At 28.8% G+C, this 15,192-nt stretch overlaps 2 protein-coding genes across 2 annotated transcripts; both read left to right on the top strand.

The window, feature by feature from the left end:
* Positions 1-4,011: 4,011 nt before the first annotated feature.
* Positions 4,012-7,502, top strand: LOC100775223 (eukaryotic translation initiation factor 3 subunit F). The gene is made up of 6 exons (XM_003519334.5): positions 4,012-4,283; positions 4,456-4,535; positions 5,007-5,236; positions 6,606-6,727; positions 6,808-6,921; positions 7,076-7,502. The coding sequence occupies exons 1-6, from the start codon at positions 4,050-4,052 to the stop codon at positions 7,163-7,165; spliced, it is 870 nt and encodes a 289-aa protein (XP_003519382.1). The 5' UTR covers positions 4,012-4,049; the 3' UTR covers positions 7,166-7,502.
* Positions 7,503-12,823: 5,321 nt separating this feature from the next.
* LOC100820304 (WUSCHEL-related homeobox 5) lies at positions 12,824-14,552 on the top strand. Its single transcript, XM_003518358.5, has 2 exons — positions 12,824-13,652; positions 14,075-14,552. Exons 1-2 carry the CDS (start codon positions 13,328-13,330, stop codon positions 14,281-14,283), a joined length of 534 nt encoding a protein of 177 aa, XP_003518406.1. The 5' UTR covers positions 12,824-13,327; the 3' UTR covers positions 14,284-14,552.
* The last annotated feature ends 640 nt before the right edge of the window (positions 14,553-15,192 follow it).

Raw genomic sequence — 15,192 nt, 5'->3', positions numbered from 1 at the left:
AATTTTATAAAAAAGACTTATTGACATTATAAATAAAATGTCATTTACATTATTTAAAAAACATTTATTCCATTTAAAATAAAAACAAATAAAAATCAGTTCACTGACCTATCCTTGAACTTACAAACCTGCGAACTTAGGCCTATATATTCACCTACAATAATGATTAATAAAAAAGAAACGAGGAAGAAGATAAAAAAATGAGTAGGTAAAAGTAAATTGGTAAAAAACATTCATCCCACTGCTCTCCGTACAAATGCCTCTCAATTGGGAAAGGGGTAAAAACTTTTTTCCTTGGATTTCACAATCATATAATTCTTTTGATCCCTATTTCTTTATATTGCCAAACAAGTATGATAAGATTATCTATTATGTTTTCATTCACCTTACTTCCTTCCATTTTTTATTTTATTTTATTAGAACAAAGTGTAAAACAATTCACGAGACTATTTCCTTATTTGCTAAGATATCTTTCGCATCCGAAACTCCTGGACTAGAATACACAATAAATTTTACGTTGACATTTATTAATATTTAAACAAATTCTTTATTTTTTTATTTTAAGATTAATATAATGAGATCTTTTGAGTCCCATTTTAAGAATTTGAAAACAAAAAAAATCATGTCAAATATAATATTTTTTATTAGAGTTGTACTAAATAATCAAAAGAAGAGTTATTTATAATAATCTTTCTTAACTTGAGTAAGATATTTGTTGTGAAAAATATGCTGGCCTTGTAAAAAAATGTTTTACATCGAGAGAATAAGAATTATATATTTGTTTCTAGTACTCATAATTATATTATTTTTATTCATCTTTTTATACTAGTTTTTGTATTTTTTTTCTTGACATAATTTATCTTATCTCATACTTATCTGTCTATTAATTATAAAAAGGTTATTAAAATATCCGGGCGAGAGTATAATTTCAGAAAAGAGAAAAGAAAAGGGATAGATGATATTACTCCCTTTTGCTTGTATACGAAACTCAGCCACTGAACTCAGTGTCAATTGCTTTAAAATGAATAATATTTTTTTTTCCTATGCGATTTCTTATTCCGAAAACAGCACTTCCACTTCCCCACAACACCAACAAATTTCAACACCGTCCTCATCCAAACCTCTTGCTGGGATATTTCCCTTTTGGCCTACTCGCAGCTGTCTTGATGTGTCTTCTAGTTTTTGTTTTCCTGCTGATTTTGTTAGCATCTGAATTTTTTTTTTCGTTCCCTTGTTTATCTTTCAAATTTAACTGTTTTACTCCTAAAATCGTAAATCAGTGCTTATTTCCTGTATCCTTTTGTCATTTTTCTGTTTCGTCCTATCCCAAGAAGGCTTGAATATATGGGTCATGGTTATAGTGCGATGGATTTTAACAACTTAAGTAGCCAAGGTGCATCAATTGACATATTTGCACATAACCTAAGAATTAGAAGTAATACAAATTGTTTTTATATATTATATAGAAAATGGTTCATTTTCATATTCCAATGTGGTGATCAGTTATTATAATTGAAAACTTCTATAAAGAAAGAATAAGGTATAACTACTGTGTTGCTAGTGTTGAAAACTATATTCAACTTGTTGTTTAATGGTAGGTTTTAGAAATGCTTATTTGAATGGCTTTACTTATTTGGATATATATACTCTGATTTTATTTTAAGAACATGATAGTGATGATCACATGTTATGACGAAAAGGCAAATTATATTTATGCATAAGATGACGAGCCCGTTTAAAGATAATGATGATTATTTATTTATATAAAAAGCTCTTATGCATTTTTTTTTTAATAAGATGACATGACATTGTCTTGTATTTGTTATGTAAATTCTTATTGATGATAAAATATCGAATCTTATTGGAGATGCTAAAGGTGCTCTTCTGCACATTTGTTTTTTATGTCGTATTGAATATATATGATTGCTTTTGGCCCCCAAATGTTCATGGAACAGACATGCTGGATTGTCACATGACTTTTATAAACACATTTTTACATTAAAACATAAAAAAATAACTTGAAAAATTCTATTCCTAAACAATTAAATTCAATTTGTACCACGATCATTAAACTTTGTGGGAACCCATATAAAGTTAACAAAACTTAGAACATATTGTCATTTAGGACGGGTTATATTCGATAAATAGCTGGAAGATAAAAAGTTAATTATAGCTAAAAGTTAAAAAATTAATTTATTAAATTATAAATGTTTGATAAAATTAATTGTTGAACTAATTAAAAAATGTAAAAATGATATATTTAAAAAAGATAATAAAAAAATTGAATAAATACTTTAAGAATAAAAAATGAATAAATTATAAAAAATTAGAAGTTAGAAACTAACTTTAAAAATATCGTTTCAAAAAAACATTAGAATCTATTTAAAAAAAACTATTTACTGAATAGTGAAATAATTTTTTTAACTAATAAAAAAAATTAAAAACAGTTGACAGGATGTGTCAATTCCTATTGGTATACGTAGCTTAAATTTTAGTTCAATTTTTGAAAATTATTATTATTTATTATACTTTAGTTTTCCAAATTTATATAATAAGTGTTCATCACCTTAAATTAGATAATTCTTTTTTTCTTCCAAAGTTCAACCAACTTATTATGTCAATTTTATATTGCTAAAATTTCCTGAGCAAAATGCATGTCAGTGCATCTTTTGGAAGAATGAGATAAAATGTGAGTTTGTTTGAATTTAAAAACAAATGTTTCTATATAAGCCTTTTTTTTAAGAAGTAGATAAAGTTTGCTTTTTAAAACAAGTAAAAAAAACTATTTTTAAGTAAAAAAAGTTTAAATACACTAAAAAATAATAAGTTTCTTATTTTATTAAAGGTTAAATTATAATTTTAGTATTTCTAATTTTCCAAATCCATGATTTTGGTCCCCTTTATTTTTAAGTGTAATATTTGATCCTCATAGTTTTATAAATTTGTGGTTTTAGTACCCTTATAGATTATTAACTAATAATTATAATTATTAAATTAAATGCAAATCATTAATTATTAAAAAACTTTAAGAAAAGATTATTAATCTTAATGTGATATTATTATTAGTAGAGTTGTGTATGACAACAAAGGTAGAAGAAGTGTCTGCAGAAGAAGTGTTTGCAGAGTAGAGGAACAACATAATATTATGAAAAATTAGGATTAATAGTTTTTATTCATTTTTTAATAATTAATGATTTTGATTAATTTACAATTAATTTTAAAACACAATTAATCATAATTATTTGTTAATAATTTATTAGAAAGACCAAAATACCAATTTATAAGAGGAGAGAAACCAAATATTACAATTAAAATTAAGGAAATCAAAATCATGAATATAAGAAACTAAAAAATCAAAATTATAATTTAATCTTTATTAAAACAAATATTTTTTAAACAAATAATTTTAAACTAACCAGTCAAAATTCTTGAGTGCTTGAAATGAGTTGATGTGATTTCCTAATGAATTCGTGTATGATAAAAAAACCTAACAACATTTGAAAATCTTCTTTCACACTTTCCTTTGTTCAATGACTATGCCAAGAATACGTGGTTGATCCTCATAAGGAAAACATTGTCACGACATAGATAGATCAATTGATGGAGCTCAAGATTATTTTTATATATTTTTTGGGTCATATGTTTTTTTATTGATAAATATTAATATTGTTATATTTTTGTTAATGAGAAAATTTAAATTTGATTTTTTCTCTTCTTTTTTTCTTCATCATTAAATCAACCTTATATTTTTTTTTGTGTGACGTATGATTGCAAAGTAGAATCCCAATAGATTATTGAGATTTTTATTATATAGATTTCAATTGTTATTTTTCAATTAACATTTATAACAACATGACTCGTGCACCTCCTCACTCTTTTGTTGGTAAGTCCACTCCTAACTTGTTTTTTGTCCAATAAAAACAAAAACAATGAAGTCCACTTGTTTGGGCCTAGCTTGGCCCATACCCAAAATCCTAACATATTTCGCACCCGTCACATGTGTCTTGCTCACTCACACAACACAAAACAACACACGTCGTGCTTGGTGAATGGAAGCTCCGAGCATGGCGGCGACGGAGCGCACTGTGTTGCAGTTCTCTTCTTCGCAGAGCCTCTCGGCGAAGGTTCACCCTCTCGTTGTCTTCAATATTTGCGACTGCTACGTTCGTCGTCCCGACCAAGCGGAGCGCGTCATCGGAACGCTACTCGGCTCCATTCTCCCCAACGGAACCGTCGATGTCCGCAATTCATACGCCGTTCCGCACAGTGAGTCCGTCGACCAGGTCCTGCACACTATTTTTACTACATTTGATTTTTAATCCTATTTTCATGTTAATTATTATTTTATTCTGGATTTGTTTCTACGATTTCATGAATGATGTTTACGTATAGAAGTCCGTTTTTTTTTATATATGTTTTTGGAGTTTACTTAATTTTTGATTTGTTTTCTCGCAGGTCGCTTTGGATATTGAGTATCAACATAGTATGTTATTATCCCACCAGAAGGTGAACCCAAAGGAAGTTATAGTTGGATGGTAAGTCCTATTCTTTTAACCCTTTACTATTTTAAAGTTCTGTGCATTGTGTTCACAATGGTGTCAGTGGGAATGTAGAATTAAATAGGTGGTCTTTGTTTGTTAAGAAGCATGTGCGTTGTGTGAAGTGGAATCAATAAACCCTTTCAATGTAACAAAAACCTATCCTAGTGCTTATTGTTGAGCCTATCTGCCCCCTGCTGTCGGACCGCTATTCGACTCCTCGCAAATGTCCAATCCCACATTGATTAATGATGACCAAAATAGTTTATTTAAACAGGAACAACTCTCGTCCTATGAACTAGCATCCATATCCAAATTCTAGAAATAGTATTCAGTTCTTGATGCCCTAGTGGTTTTAGGAGAGGGTTTTGTTGATGGGATTCACTCATTGATGTGCAAAGGAACTGCTGAATTCATTTAAGCTAGTCTATTTTTCCCTTTGTAGCTAATTATGGTTATTTTATGCAGGTATTCAACTGGTCTTGGAGTAACCGGTGGTAGTGCATTAATCCATGAATTTTATTCTCGAGAAGTACCCAATCCTATCCATTTGACGGTTGATACAGGATTCACAAAGGGAGCATGTACCATAAAAGCATACGTTTCACACAATTTATCTCTTGGAGATCGTCAAATTGCTGCACAGTTTCAAGAAATTCCTTTAGATCTTCGTATGGTTGAAGCTGAGCGTATTGGATGTATGTATTATTGGACTTTATCTTTATTATATCTTTGTTTTTCTTTTATAAAGTTTTTTTTTAATTATTTCTTGTGTAAAATAGTTGCTAAAAGCTTGTGTGCTTGCTTTCATAAATCATGAGTGCAGCTGCTTGCTGGATAAAAAGTATTTGGACATAATGACATAGTCTAGAAATCCCTAGGCTTTTCTGATGGAACAAAACTCTAAACTCTCTTCTCTTTTGCTTTATCATCATTTTTGGATTTTGGATTTTCTCACGGAGTCATTCTTTACATGTTAATTCCCGCAAATAATAAATATAGGTATGTTTGGATAAATTTTATATAGTTTCTCTAAAATAATAATTTTAACTTATGTATAAACTAATTAAAAGAGAAACTCATTTTATTCTTGTCTTGTTATATTCATTTCAAGTATTTATGGATAAGTTTATCCAAACATGCCCTATAAAAGTTTTTGTTGATGGAGCATAATATACAATTTCTGGAATCTATTTAGACAGTCATTTTCTTTATGACAATTGACTAGATTAGACATTTGGCTTACAAACTACATTGCCTTCTCTAAGGAGGAGTGTCCATATACGTAGGGGTAGATTGACTAGTTTTGCTGCATTGATGTATTTTGTAGTTGTTGCTATTATTTTTGTTTAATTTTAAGTAGGATTTCTTATCCTCCTTTTCCTAAGTGTTGTCCTTTTTTGTGTTGATAAAAGAAATTGGGATCTTAAGGGCAATGCCCAATGACTGATTATATATATATATATATATATATATATATATATATATATATAAAATTAAATTACACTGATATAACTTTGATAACTATTACACCATTCTATAATTTTCAACTGAATAATGTTTTCTTAAAACTCATTATTAGAATGAAAGTTTTTTTCCACATAAATCACATATGCAAAGTTTCCTATTAATCCACAATTATTTGTTATTTCATTAATATAGATTAAAGTCGACCCAATATAAACATTTCAAAATATATTAAAATATGAATCATTTAACTACTTTTTTGTTGTTCAAATTTGATATAAACGATCTTGATAATATGTAGATACAATTTAACTTGATGAATAAAAATCATATTATATATCAAATTATAAAAATAGTGTAATAGTTGTTAAGTTATATTGTTGTAATTTAATTTTTTTATATCATGGAAGAAAACTTAGATGTGAGATTTTTCTTATTTTTCTCCACCATTAGTGTTTTATCAATATAATTTTCTTTTCCTGGTTAAATCTTTTATACTGATTAATTTATAAACTTATCTTTGAGATTAACGAGAATTCAGTAATTGTTCTTTGAGTTGAATATTTAAAAACTTGATTGTGATAATTTTGGTTATGACAGTTGATACTCTGAAGGCAACTGCTGTTAACAAAATCCCTTCTGATTTAGAAGGGATGGAAGCATCAATGGGACATCTATTAGCCTTGATTGATGACATTCACAAATATGTTGATGATGTTGTGGTATGCTAGCATTGCTTTCTTTAGTCATTCTCATCATACTTTTTTTAAATTGCATTCAACCTTTTATTTTTTCATATCAGGAAGGGCGTATTGATCCAGACAACAAAATTGGGAGATTTATATCAGATGCTGTAGGCTCCATTCCTAAATTGCCCTCATCAGCTTTTGAGAAGCTTGTGAATGACAGCTTGCAGGTAAGATTAAGTTTTGATCATGTTTTATGGCCACTAAATAAAATCTATCTTTTGAGTCAGTTTGCTATGTTGTTGATAAGTTTTGATCAAGTATTCAACACATCTTCTAAGTTTTTGTTTGGCTTACAAGAGTGTTTCTGTTTCATCCTTTCAGGACCACTTGCTCTTGCTATATTTATCAAGCATCACTAGGACACAGCTTAGCCTGGCAGAAAAGTTGAATACGGCTGCTCAGATTTTGTGATTCTGTTTGTTCATGAGCAAATGCAATTTTGTTTATGGAAGTTACCTTTTTGTGATTTCCCTCAAAATCAATCTTGGAATATCAACATTTTATTTTATCGACTTTGTAAAATGCTGGGCATCATATTCCATAAGTAATTAAGTAGGTTTCTTGTTTGAGCCTTTGAGGCCGTTACGTATTAAACTGGTCAGTTCACTTGTCATGCACTCACGTAATCTGTCGTCTCTAAAAATAAAAGTAAAAAAAAAAAAAAGAGAAGTGAAATCCTTTTTTCCGCTGCCTGAGTGCCTATATGCAATTGGCCGTTAAATGCTTTATAAATATGTCGGTTTTAATTACCAAAAATTACTGTGCAATTTTTCTTTAGTTTTTAGTTTTTAACTTTTAAAACCAATATCTAATAAAATATTTTTATTTTTAGATGTTCTATTTGTAATTTATTCCATCTAAATACTATGATTTTTTAATTTCTTAAAAAATCACAATTATTTTCTCCCAAGAATGACTTATGGTACTAAGAAAAATTGTAATACTTTACACTGATTAAATGAAAATATTCATAAAAATAAGAAGACCGAACGATTGATAACAAAAACTATTTTATGGATTTGTAAAAGACGAAGTTGTATCGAGCTACTGTAATTCTCAAGAACTTGTAAGCAAAATGATAACGGTCGTAAAGTTAGATGGTCCTTGAAACTTCGTAGCATGCTTGTAATGGTTGAAAATTCAAAAGTAAGTTAAATGCTTTTGCATATAATTTAAATGGGAGAATGTTAACGACTATTTAGTGTTTGATTTAAGGTTAATTTATCAGTTTAGTACAGCCTTATTCCTTAGGAATGCGTAATTAAAGTTTCAGTTTTTTCTGACACTATCCGCCACATTACAGGTCATGTAAAATGTGGTTTGCCATGAAAACCAACTCCTTGTTTTTAATTTCAGTATTTAGTATTTTCTCTCAAACATGGTTGAATCGTGACATCTGTAAGGCTAACGACACACTAGTCTTAGGCCCTGAACCTGAACTATTTAAGGTCTTCATTTTTTTATACATTATTTTTTTAAAAAAATATTAGGTGATAAATTGGAGTGAATTAGCATTTAACACAAAAATTTGGACTATAAAACCATTGTTTTTTATTTTTCAAAATTTAATTTAAGAATATTATTGTATTATATCATTTAATTTAAAAAATAAAAATGAAATATTTTTTCTTTATCTTATCTTTCTTTCCATGATTCTTTCCTATTTACGAGGATTTTTTTTTCATTTTTTAAGTTAAATGATAAAGCATGATAATGTCTTTGAATTAAATTTTGAAAAATAAAAGATTTAATGATTTTTTAGTCCAAATTTTTTGATGTTAAATGTTAATGCACACCAACTAAGATAAATATTAGCATTGACAGCTTTATAGATGAGCTAAAATTATAAATCTATTAGGGCCGGGGAAAGGGAGTTACCAGATGTCACTCAACATTTTTTTAATAAAACAGAGAAATGGAGGAAGTTAAAAAAAATGGGAATGTGTAATTGAGAAATAAAACTTGAGATATAATATGAAGAGAGTAAAATCAGTTAAAATACAATTGAGTGGTAAAGACAGCTAACGAAAAAATGGAAAGCAAAGGAGACTATCCCCATTGTATATGTTGTTATAGATAATTCATGATACCTTTTCAACAATTATTTGGTTAACATGTTGAAATGGGGGCAAGTTCCAGGATTTGTAGGACTAGCCACAGAGTACTCACTTGGAATTGTCCCCAGAATTGGAGCAGTTTGCTCAATTCACAGCATCATTGGTCATTGCAACTTAATTTTCCAAATAACTTGATTCCTTTGGAGTGTCTGCATTATCTTTTCTTAATTATGATACAGGACAAGAAAAAAAATATCCTTGTTTTTGTTATGGTATTCACATAATATTGTTGATTCATCTACTCTTTACTCCAATGTATACTTGATTATTAATAGTAATAAAATGAAAAATAGCTTGGATATGTATTTAAACAAAAATATAACAATAGGAATATAATATCTATTGTTCTTCTCATTTCCCCCATATCCATGCTAATGCTTGTTAGGATGTGAAGAGAAAATGAAAGAAAATAAAATAATCACAGTTTATATAAGTGGTGGAAGCAAATTCTGCCACTGATAGATAGTGTTGTTATTATTGACTCTGGGACAGAATGTTTGACTGCTGCTAACGCTAATCTGCATTGTTTAACCACTCTAGCTCTATCTTTTTGTCATGTTTCGAAAAGCACATCCACATTCTAAGGATTGTATTGCATCAGCCATCAGCACCTAACACTAAACATAAACTATATATAGTGGTTATTTTTACCCTTTATTATTTATTAAATAAAAAAAGAAATGGTGTTGCAATGCAGTTGTTAGATTAATTAATTAATTGTTTAGGGTTCCGCATGATAGGTAGTTGATTTAGCAAAAGCACCGACAAAAGTGGTGGAGACAAGAAAGTAAAAGACACGGATCATACGATACGGAGAAGGGTGACGGCGTCCTAGCTTGATTGCTTTCACGCTTGCATGCCCTCATTCTATTTCTAGTCTTCCACTTCTTATTTCCCTTCCTAAAGTCCTAACCTTACTTCTTTTTTTATTGCCTTTCTTCCTTTCATCAAACACTATTTCTAGTCCTTATATACTTGGACAATCACATAAAGACACATGCATCAAGCTAGCTAAAAGCAAGGGGCCTTTACCATTCTTAGAACATTTTTTACTTATTCTTCACAACTTTCATGTTTTTGTCTGAATAAATTATTATTGTACACCTTATATATGGATGGTGAAATTGGAAGTTTTATGTATTTATTAACATGTTCACTTTTAAACAACTTATATTTGAAAAATCGAATTCTCTCAACGTTATTTTTTATAGATACAAACTTAAAAGATCAAATGCAAACTACATATTTGTAATACATAATCCTCTGCGAACTATACTATATTGTTAGTTTGTTTCAGAATTGCTTTGTAGTGCACTAAAATCTGAAAGCAACAAATACCAATGTGTTTAAAATCAGAATTTGGTTGTTTGCTAATTAGGACCACATTCTGTTGGAGCATGTGAAATCCCAGGTGAGTAGAATAAAAAAAAATCCATAAATTTAAACTTTAAAATTTTAAGTTAAAATATAATACCAAAATTCTCTTATATCATCTATCATAATTTATTAGTATAAATGTCTTTATTTATTCCCCTTAATTTCCTAACAAATTTTTGATTGTTCTACGGCTTAATTACTTGCGGAAATCAGTTCATAGCTGGTTCGTGGCTAACAAGTAACAACAGCTTCGGTCCAAAACACCTAGAAGTTAGAGCAGGCAAGCCCCTAGTGCCAAGTTTCAAGAGACAAATGACACTCGTGAATAGTACAACATCCTCGGGAATTGTAGAAAGTGCACGGAAGAATGTGGTCTCTCTGTCCTTTTTTGACTACCAATCTCGTAAGTATTACTGAACCACACTATCATTATTTAAGGATCATATACCATTTCTTTTACTTTTCCATGACCAGTATATCATGAATCACGTTATATTACTTGGTTTTTCCACTAACTATTATTCAGTCGTGGTTTAATGTTCTATGACGCCTAGAGATTTGAATAGTATTTAAAATTGATGAAAGAATTTATTAGAATTTTTATTAGTTTTTTGAAGTGTAATTTTTTATTAAATTCTTTTAATTTCATTTTTCAACTATTAATACAATCATTCCACTTTAAATAAATAATTTGTCAAAGGAAATAAGAGCAAAATGATATTGCTATAAGTTAAAATACAACAAATAGTTTCTATGTAGGAAAAAAAATAAAACAATTACAGTAGTTTTTATTTTACATTTTCTTATAACTTGATTCCCAAATTCAATTTATTTCACGTATTTTTCTGATGTCCTTTATATATATGTCCATCTCAGAATTTCAGACTTGAATAAAAAATATATCAGACTTCGAAATACTAAGTCTCGAAATTTCAGAAGAAATTATATATAAAAAAAAAACAGAAGAAAAAGAAGAGGACCCATGCAGTTGATGGGCAGCTAGCAAAGACAGGAGTAATTGAGCAAATGTCGACGTAACATAAGGTGTCCCATGAACCAAAGTCAACTTAGTATCTGTAGTATTTGGTTTAATTTATTATATATATTTGTAAAAAGCTGAATTAAACAAAATTAAATTTTTAAGAAATATTTTGAATAAAGAAAATTTTAAAAATAAACTTAAAAAAAGTTAGTTTTAACAGAGTTAAAATTGAGATACAAGAAAGAAAAGAAATCTTAACAAAGAGGGGGAAAGTTTGAAAATGATGAATAATTTTAAACCTTTTGAAAGATATGATTGAAGTATTAAATAATAGTAAAATCACACTTCAAAGAAAAGTGTTAGTACAAGAGACGCACGTCTTTATGTTAAAATGTGTATGAAAATTTATAATTTAGAAATTAGTATATCATTACTGTTTTTGATTTTTTTGAAGTAAGGGGCAGTCTTTAAAAAGAAAAAAAAAGGAATTTATGATTTTTAATAGAAAAATAATTAGTTAAGTTTGCAATAAAATATATGTTCATATGTATATATACAATGTTTTACAAATTAGTTCTTTATTCTTAATCTAATTACAATTTCTTATTTTATTTATTAGACTGAATTTTCACTTTGTGATATAGATTGCGTTGGACAAAATTAACGGGAAGCTAAAATGTTAGTTAATAGCTGATAGTTGAAGGTGAATAACTGATAATTGAAAAACTAATTTATTAAATATTAACTATTCGATAAAATTAACTATTAAAGTAATTAAAAAATATAAAATAATATAAAAATAATAAAATCATGATTTATTTAAAAAATTTAACAAATATATTAAAGATAAAAAAATAAAGGAAATATAAAAAATTAAAAGTTAATGTTTTAAATTCAAATAACATTTTAAAAAATGATATAAAATATTAAAAAAATTTATTTATTAAACAGTTAAATAATTTTTTTAATTAATAAAAAAATTAAAAATGAATTGAAATGTTGCGGTGAATATAACCAAATAAGTGTAATCTAACCTAATAGTATATTACAACTTTGAACTATTCTCCATGAACTTTAGCGGACAACCACTTCTTTTTAAAAGCAAAGTTTGGCGTAACTCACATGTCTAGATGGAATTGGATTAATTTCATATGTAATGTTGTCGAAGCACTAGGAATAAGATAAAAGACAATGAAAACTACACAAACATATATAAAGACAATATGTATGTATAACAGTATAAATTTTAGGAGTAAGTGCACACTTTACTGAAAAACACATTGTGTTGTGTCTAAGAAGAACTCGAGGAAATAAAAATAAATAAATGGAGAAGAATCATCTAAAATATGGTTAAACTTCAATTAGGGAAACTTGTAAGTTCGCTGCCCCAAGACCGAAACGTTGAACAATGGCTGTTTTTGCTCATGACTTTCTATTTCTTTATTAGGATGAAAAAATACCATTCTAAATGAAATAGATCAAATCCACATGTAATGAAAAAAGAGATTTAATGCTATATATTTTACAGGTATTTTAATTTTATATTTTGGTTATAACAAAAAAATTATAACAGTAATTTATTGCTAAAAAATATAATTAAGTATTTTGTGTTTTTATTAACAAAAGTAGTTATAAAATACCAACACTTAGTTTATCATAACGTGGTTAGTCGATCTGAATGAAATTTAACTTAAATTCCTCGAGTAAATTTTAAGTTTGAACTTTTTAAATAGAAAAAAAAAACAGTAATTGAGAGAAAAAACTCTACTATCAGGTAAATCATATTTTCTAATAGAGTTTAATTACCAAAAAAATTAATAAAAATGTTTCAAAAAATGGCACCTAAGTTATATGCCCCATTTAAAAAACTAGTCTAATGGTCCCTCACATTCCCTAAATTCAAAGCAGACAGAACGACTATTGTAAGATCTGTGATCCCCGCAAAAGCAATACAAGAAGAAAAAAATACAAAAAAAAGGACAAAGATTTTGGCATTAGAATATTGAGTCAGGGCATTATATATATGCACACGGACTGGGATCTTTATGGTTCAGACAATCTGAGAACTAATAAAGTTTTGAGGATCAGAAGCAAAACATGGACGAGGGCTTGTCAGGCTTTTGCATTAGATCATCATCAGGAAGTGTCCGTGGCAAAAGTGGCACCAAGTGTGGGCGTTGGAATCCCACCACTGAACAGGTTAAACTTCTAACTGAACTCTTCAGATCAGGGCTCCGAACCCCAAGCACTGACCAGATTCAAAAGATCTCCACTCAGCTTAGCTTTTATGGCAAGATAGAGAGCAAGAATGTCTTCTATTGGTTTCAGAACCATAAGGCTCGGGAAAGACAGAAGAACCGTAAGCTCTCCTTTGATGATCACAAGGATCTCATTTGTAGACAAAATGCACCTTCTACACAAAGTAAGTAATATATATCTTCGTTCCAATATACTTTTTCATAACTATTTACAATAAATAATAATAATAATAAAATGAATTAAACTTCTCATATAATTTAACATCCGTTTATACGATTCAAGTCTTAATTGTTTTTGAGAATTTTTTTATATTGAACATATAGAGTTTTTTCTAATAAAAAAACTTCTCAAAAACACTTTTAGTCTTGACAAAAAGTTGGACCAGAGAATTTCTATTATAAAAGTTAAGTATAATAGTTGATTTTAAGCTTACCAGAGAAGACTATATCATTTTTTCTTTTTATTTTCTTATCTTATAAATGCTTAGAAAGAAGTTTATCTACGTAGGAATTAGGAAGAGCAACATTGTTAACTAGCTTTTGAGTATCTATGGAATATGTTTTTTGATACTTTTCCTTATCGCAGGTCTTGCTGAGATGTACCAAGTTTCAAAGCCAGATAGGGTGATTGAGACTCTTCAACTCTTTCCCTTAAATTCCTTTGGTGAATCTGAACCAGAGAAGTTGAGGTTGCGTGCAAGTGAATGTCGGGATAATAATAATACAATGTTTTCATACACGATGGGTGAACAAATGGAGCACCCACCATTAGACCTGCGCTTGAGCTTTCTGTAAAAGAAGTCTCAATCTTTTCTGTGGTGGTGGTGTGGGGGGAGAAGATTTTGTTTTAATAAATTCATTCTTGTTACTGGGTGAACTTAGGTTTAGCATAAAAAGAAAACATTTAGGGATGTATCATCATGGACCGTTTAATTAAAAAAAGATGTAGCTTATCAGATTGATATTTAGTTTACCTTTTCTTTTTTTTGAGAAGTATATTTAGTTTACCTAGTGATCAGTTTTAGTTCCATCTAAAATATTATAAATGCCTAGACATTCTCCTTCATGTTCCTTCATTTTGGCTTTATCTCGCTGAGTATATTCTGTTGGATTATACTTGGATAGTACTAATAGAATATTATGACGGATGCCTTGGGTTCTACTTTCTTTCCTCTCATGAGATGTCTCACCTTGGAATGCATAAATTATAATAACATTAGTGTACTTTACTGTTCAACGAGTACAAATGGGTCGTAGTCATACCTCGGGTCTGATTCCATCTTTGAATATCATGAACCACATTTACAACACATGAAAAAATATATATACACTTCACAAACAAGGTATTATATTCAACCAAGTTGCGGATGTCATTCATCGTTATCATCAAATTAATCCTAATTTTGTTTCTGAGAGGGACTTGGATGATTATGAAGACCAGTGGTATTACTCATACACGCATGTATGCTGGAAGCTAGCAAGTCACGTGCAAGGGAGAATTATTAAGCAAATATGAAATAATCAGTTGACTAGAATTCAATGGTAATAAAACTTAAATCAGTATGGATTTAATATATAACATTGTTGTGTCTAAAGATTGAATCCAAGTACGTATATACTTTAATCCATTTTTTTTCCTTTCTTTCTAGCATGTTTAGCATACGTCTTGGATAGATTTAGATTTGATGTCTGAAACCAACTCTA

This window comes from Glycine max, chromosome 2 (assembly GCF_000004515.6).
Source record: "Glycine max cultivar Williams 82 chromosome 2, Glycine_max_v4.0, whole genome shotgun sequence".
NCBI classification, from domain to species: Eukaryota; Viridiplantae; Streptophyta; class Magnoliopsida; order Fabales; family Fabaceae; genus Glycine; species Glycine max.
This window is presented reverse-complemented; position numbering and strand designations above follow the sequence as displayed.

Bases quoted from the DNA above. Each gene is read 5' to 3' on its own strand.
- LOC100775223 (XM_003519334.5), top strand. From the start codon at position 4,050: ATGGAAGCTCCGAGCATGGCGGCGACGGAGCGCACTGTGTTGCAGTTC. The intron at 5,237-6,605 runs GTATGTATTATT...TGGTTATGACAG, and splicing joins TGAAGCTGAGCGTATTGGAT to TTGATACTCTGAAGGCAACT. The intron at 6,728-6,807 runs GTATGCTAGCAT...TTTTCATATCAG, and splicing joins AATATGTTGATGATGTTGTG to GAAGGGCGTATTGATCCAGA.
- LOC100820304 (XM_003518358.5), top strand. From the start codon at position 13,328: ATGGACGAGGGCTTGTCAGGCTTTTGCATTAGATCATCATCAGGAAGT. The intron at 13,653-14,074 runs GTAAGTAATATA...TCCTTATCGCAG, and splicing joins AAATGCACCTTCTACACAAA to GTCTTGCTGAGATGTACCAA.